Source organism: Chenopodium album, chromosome 12 (genome assembly GCF_948465745.1).
Source record: "Chenopodium album chromosome 12, dcCheAlbu1.1, whole genome shotgun sequence".
In the NCBI taxonomy this organism is placed as follows: Eukaryota; Viridiplantae; Streptophyta; class Magnoliopsida; order Caryophyllales; family Amaranthaceae; genus Chenopodium; species Chenopodium album.
Genome location: NC_137845.1, coordinates 18,083,821 through 18,090,004, shown reverse-complemented (window position 1 = coordinate 18,090,004; position 6,184 = coordinate 18,083,821). Strand labels below are relative to the sequence as shown.

The 6,184-nt window shown below is 35.3% G+C and overlaps 1 protein-coding gene across 1 annotated transcript; it reads right to left on the bottom strand.

Annotated features, from left to right (window-relative positions):
* Positions 1 to 601: 601 nt before the first annotated feature.
* On the bottom strand, positions 602 to 2,553 carry LOC145571013 (eIF-2-alpha kinase GCN2-like). The gene is made up of 4 exons (XM_081630118.1): positions 2,318 to 2,553; positions 1,968 to 2,204; positions 1,190 to 1,360; positions 602 to 1,085 (listed from the first exon to the last, which is right to left on the bottom strand). Exons 1-4 carry the CDS (start codon positions 2,551 to 2,553, stop codon positions 602 to 604), a joined length of 1,128 nt encoding a protein of 375 aa, XP_081486244.1.
* Positions 2,554 to 6,184: the final 3,631 nt, after the last annotated feature.

Below are 6,184 nucleotides of genomic sequence, written 5' to 3'. Positions count from 1 at the left end.
TTAATTCAGATTGTACAGGTCAAAAATTATTTACTGTCGTATTCACTTAGAAGAGAAATAATGCTACTATGATCCTAAGGAGCAAAGACCAGGACAGAAGGTTACATCTCAACATCACAACATATACAGAAAGATAAGTAGTCAAAGTAGACAACCATTCAGTTACGGTGTACACTAACTGATAATACCATGATGCAGCGCTGCAGCCTCTTGTCTTGAAGCAAAATTTGCTTCCCTTATCCATGTACTAGTATCTTTTGAAGTATTGCTCTTGCAAGCTGACAAACATGAAATGATATAATACCTACAGAATCACATCCATGACAATACATGTCTCAATGTGCCACTAAGCAGCTCCACTTTCCTAACTATGTTAACCAAGGAATGAAATTGAAACAGGAAAACTCACCATAAACTGCATATTATATGTGTATATAGCAATTAGCAAAATCTGGTATTGGATCTAAGTTTGACCTCTGCTGTCATGGCTGCCGTTTGAAGGATCACAACATCTGCTAAGCCATTGTAATTGGAAACACTTCAGAAACTGAGAAGTATATCATGATTCGTGCACAACCCATTATTTTCACTTAACAGCAAGTCAAATGGAATCAAGATATCCGAGAAGTATGTTTGCTGTAGGCCTCTCCTCTGGGCTATCTTTTGTCATGATGTTGATGAGAATCTTAGTAGAATTGTTTATTGACTTTGGCCAGGTTCTCTCCTTTTTGAATTCTTGCAAATCATTGTATTTTTCCATGTCACTTCCAAACCTAGCATACATCTCGAGAGCAATAATGCCTAAACTATAGATGTCACTGCTGGCAGTAAATGTGCAAGGATCACCCAACTCCAGAGCACGGTAGATTGTTGTTGGACATTGATGCGACTCCTTAGACAATTGTGCAATCCCAAAGTCACCAATCTTTACTATCTCTTTTGTCGCATTCAAGAAAATATTTGATGGAGTCAGATCACCATGAGCTATGCCCTCATTGTGTATGTATTTGACACCCTCCACAATTTGCTTAAGAAGTGAGTTAGCCTTCTCTTCTGTCAAGTCCTTCATAATATCTTTCAGCGACCTTGGCCAAATCCAAGAAAGAGAATAAGGTCGGTATTTCAGAACAAGCATAATCAACAAACAACATTAATTTGTAGAATCATAGCATGTAAATGTTTTCCATACCCATAAAATAGCTCTTGAAGTATGCATAACATGGATCCAGCTTCCTCACCCCTAGCCTCAACAAAGTTGACCTCCTCATCATACACAAATCCAATTATACCCTTTTCCAACCAAGCCTTATGGTACCTGACGATGTTTGGATGATTTAATCTCAACATAGCTTTAGCTTCCCTGTATAAATACCATCATTATTATGTAAAGACTATCTATCATATTCCAAAGTAAACTGAAGACAAATTTGAGGACTGTGCAAAGAAGCAATTAATAAATCTGTTAGTACTTGTCAATCTTTCTGTTTCTATAACTTAGCAAGATAGAATTGTTTCCATAAGTTTAGTACTAGCCTTGACTAATTCTCCTGTAAAGTAGCTATTCTATTCTCATTAGGTTTCCTTACTTGTACTATATATACATCAATATGTCGATCAATATTCAATAATATTCATTCAAGATATCAACAATATATATCCTTTTTTCTCTAAGTCTTATTTTTTCCTCAATCAACATTCAACAGCCTTATTGCCAATCCTTCTGATTCTTCAAAACCCTTCACTCCAATACTGTTAGAATATATTTTGCAAAAATATATTCTTAAGTTATCATATTATTTGTATATATCTTACTCAATGTATACTTACTATACATCTAGCCGTTAGTTAGCTTTTAGGATAGTCAAACATTTAACCCTATGTTAAGGGAATCAGTTAACCAAATATATTCTAAGAAATACAAATTCCCAATGCTATTCGGAGTCAATCAATAAAAAGAATCATAATACCTGACAGCCTCATCATATGGAATTTCCAAGTCGACACTGAACTTGACTTTTTTCAGAGCATAAGATTGTCCATCAATCTTGTTTTGTACCAGAGTCACACATCCATAGCCACCAAAACCGAGTGGCTTCACTTCTCCGAAATCTGTCTTGAGCCTTGAGACAACTCCGCTAGGTCCGATTTTTAATTCTTGTATAACTTTATTGGTCATAGGATCTAGAATCTCCATCACAAACGGTCTGTAATCGAATTAGTTTATATGCAGCTGTTGCAAAGAAGCGTGTAAGATTTCATCCAAGCAGCTAATCAGTCATTAACAAATATCAAGTTACCAATGACTAAATCATTACACCTTTGCCAGGCACCATAGTTAGGATCAGTTTCGAGTGGCTGTACTACACTACCATTAATAAATCCTAATTTGTTTCTTGAAGAAAAACCTAACATCATAGTCCTTTTCCAACTGTTATATCCAGTTCCATCAAACAACTCATTCACCATTTTTGTATTAGCATTATCAGATGGATGTATGCTATACACACTCCCAGGAACTACTGTAGGATCTTGATTTTCATTACCAGCCGCCATATTTACTTAAAAAACAAATCAAAGAATCTCAACAATTCAAGATACTTCAAATCAAACCTCAAGAAATAGAAACAACAACAATCAACCAGAAATTGTTGCTCGAATTTAATCAATCAAAGCTATTGAACCTCCAAAAAACAACTTAATCTCAAGTATTACTCAGAAAGCAATTGAATATCTCCAAGAATCACAGAAATCAACACTTCCAGATTGTAAAAAAAAAAAATCAAATCAAAATTTCACAATCACAACACCTATTGAAGAACAGAAATCTTCGATCAACAAAACAATTTCTCCTAACACAACATCAAACACCTTCCAGTCGATAATCGCAATTACTCAGAAAAACATTCAAACACAAAATCGATTACCTCAATATCGATTCAAATGCCGTCGGCTCTGATACCATGAGAAAGCGCGGAAAAACAGCAAAGTAAACTACAAACTGAGAAGAAATCAAGCTTCCATTAATGGAGTATGTTAGAGGTTTTGTACAGAATTCAGAGAAAAACAAAGGGAACTTAGTTCCAGAGATTCTAGAGAGAGAGATGATTTTGCACAAAAGTTTTTAAATGAATCTAATTAACTCTAATCTATTTATATTGCTAGCTAAGTAGTTGGCTTTAATTTGTTAGATGTTGCAGAAAGAGAAAGAAGAGTAATGTTTGAAAGAATTAACAAGGGCGCCAAAATGTTTCCCCGTTTATACAGTAATGTTTGAAAGAGTAATGTTTGAAAGAGTTAACAAGGGCGCCAAAATCTAATTAGCTCTAATCTATTTATATATTCTACTTTTACACCTTCCCTTTTCTTTTTTTTTTTCTTTGTTCGTTTTTTTTTTGGGGTTAAACTTTTCTACAGTAATATCTACCGCAGATATTTTATTCAAATTTATCCATTATTTTTACCAGATTTTTACTTCATACTTCGTACTCCTATTTTATAAGACTCGTTATTATACCAATCAATTTTCTGAAAATTATGAGTATATGTCTTTTTTTTTTTTTTTTTATTTTTTTTCAATTTTGTGTCATTTCTAAAGCTTTTTTTAATTTTGATACTATGTTGGTAAAATGTTCTTTTATTTATTTGCCTATTCTCACGTCATTCTTATCACCGTGTGTAGTGGTGATTGTTGGATGTATCGCCTCTTTTGTTTTATCTTACTCTTTGTCATTTCTTAAGTTTCTCTATGCTTTTGTAACTCTCGTCGACCATTTTATACTTTGGGGTAATCCAATTTTATGTATCTCATGTATTATCATTGACTTTAGTCCACATGACCATTTTAATTCTATTAAGACGACTCTAAACTTGGTTTAAAAAAAAAAACGAGGACTCTAAACTAGTATTTTCAGTTTTCATGGAATTACATTTTTATTGTCTTTCACATTGTTTTATATTTTAGTAGTTCTTACAACAACTTAGAGCCTGTTCTCATACGTTTATTTTAAGTTCAGTTCAGTTCAGCTCAATTCAATTCAATTCAGTTCAATTCAACTCCTAATTTCCTTCTCTTATAAAATATTCATTTCAATTCAGTTCAGTTCAATTCAACTGAGTTCAGTCAATGAGAACAGGCCCTTAATGTGTGCAGCCTATGTTGCTTTTGATTTTTTTGTTTGCTATATTGCCCCACTTCTTCATTTTCATTCTATATTTGTTTCTTCATAACTTGCAACTTTCCTCATGCTGCTTTGTCATTTGCTTCTTATTAGATACAGGACTTGTTTACTTTAAACAACATGTTGTTGGACTCAAGTATTTTGTGAGAAAAATATGAGTATATTTGCCGTGCCTTTCTCATTGATTAAACATCATTATATATACAAAGTATACTAGGGTTAGGACTAAGGCTATATTAGTAAAATACAAACTAAATATACACAAGATTATTTACATAATCTAACACACCACCGCAGTCGAAACGGGAGGACCGTGGACGCTGAAACTGTCTCGAAAATCATCAAATAAAACCTTAGGCAGACCTTTTGTGAAAATGTCTGCAATCTGGTAACAGGAAGGCATATGAAGAACACGAACTTCGCCCCGTTGAACTTTCTCACGAACGAAGTGTATGTCCATCTCAATATGTTTAGTGCGCTGATGTTGTACCAGATTACTAGAGAGGTAAATGACATAGAAATTGTCGCAATAAACCAATGTTGCTTTAGAAATAGGCAGTCGGAGCTCAAGCAACATATTACGAACCCAACAGGATTCAGAAACAACATTAGCAACGCCCCTATACTCTGCTTTAACATTAGACTTAGACAAAGTAGGCTAATGTTTGGAAGACCAAGAGATCAAATTATCACCAAGAAACACACAGTACCCTAATGTAGAACGACAAGTGTCCGAACACCCGCCCTAATCGACATCCGTGTATGAAAGAAGAGAAGAAACCGACGACTTATACAGATGCAAACCAAAATCGGTCGTTCCTTGGATATAACGAAGGATGCATTTTAACGCATTCATGTGTTCTACACGAGGAGCGTGCATAAACAAACAAACCTGTTGCATCGCATATGATATATCAGGACGAGTAAAGGTCAAGTACTGCAAAGCACCACATAGACGACGATAAGTCATCGGATCATCATAAGGTGTACCGGAATCGGTACTGAGCTTTCCTTTGGAGTTGACCAGAGTAGTGGAAGGTTTGTAGTTAGCCATGCCTGCTTTCTGAATGATTTCCTGAACATATTTCTTTTGGAACAAAAATAAGTAACTTTTTCCCTAGGAGACAGCAATTCCCAAAAAATAACTCTATTTACCCAAATCTTTCATAGCAAATTCAGAGCTCAGTTGAGATATCACACGACAACGAAGAGACTCTGAAGAAGCAGTAATGACAATATCATCAACATAAAGAAGAATGTAAGCAGTGTCATTACCATGGCGATAAATGAACAGTGAGTTATCAGATTTGCTATTTGCAAAACCAATAGTAGCCTGAAGTTTGCAAATCGCTGATACCAATCCCGAGGAGCTTGTTTCAAACCATATATTGACTTACGTAGAAGACATACATGATAGGGTCGAGAAGGATCTTTAAATCCCAAAGATTAATACATGTACACAGTTTCATTCAGATTGCCATGTAAGAAAGCATTCTTCACATCTAGTTGATGAATTTGCCATGGCTTAGACAAAGCAATGATGAGAATCACCCGAATAGTTGCCGGTTTAACCACCGGACTAAAGGTTTCATCACAATCAATGCCGTCCCTTTGAGTTTTACCACCTCCAACCAAATGAGCTTTATGTCTCTCAAAAGAGCTATTAGATTTTGTTTTATGCCAAAAAATCCACAAAGATTGAATAATATTCACATTATTCGGTCGGGGAACTAATTCCTAAGTACTATTATCAATAAGAGTATCATATTCTTCCTGCATAGCAATTTTCCAATTATGATCACAAAGAGCATGGATCGGGTTCTTTGAAACGGGTGATATGGAGGTAGTTGTGTGAAAGGACTTGTCATGGTACTTTGGATTTGGCTTGAAAATCCCATGACTACTACGAGTAGCCATGGGACGAGGAGGTAGACCGACGGTATGAAAGGGAGGAGAGGATAGAGCAGCAGGAGAATGAGGGTGCTCGGCCTCACTAATGGAGGCAC

Coding starts and splice junctions, on each gene's coding strand:
- LOC145571013 (XM_081630118.1), bottom strand. CDS start 2,553: ATGGCGGCTGGTAATGAAAATCAAGATCCTACAGTAGTTCCTGGGAGT. Junction 1,361..1,967: donor CCATATGATGAGGCTGTCAG/GTATTATGATTC, acceptor GTATTTATACAG/GGAAGCTAAAGCTATGTTGA. Junction 1,086..1,189: donor CTTCAAGAGCTATTTTATGG/GTATGGAAAACA, acceptor GATTTGGCCAAG/GTCGCTGAAAGATATTATGA.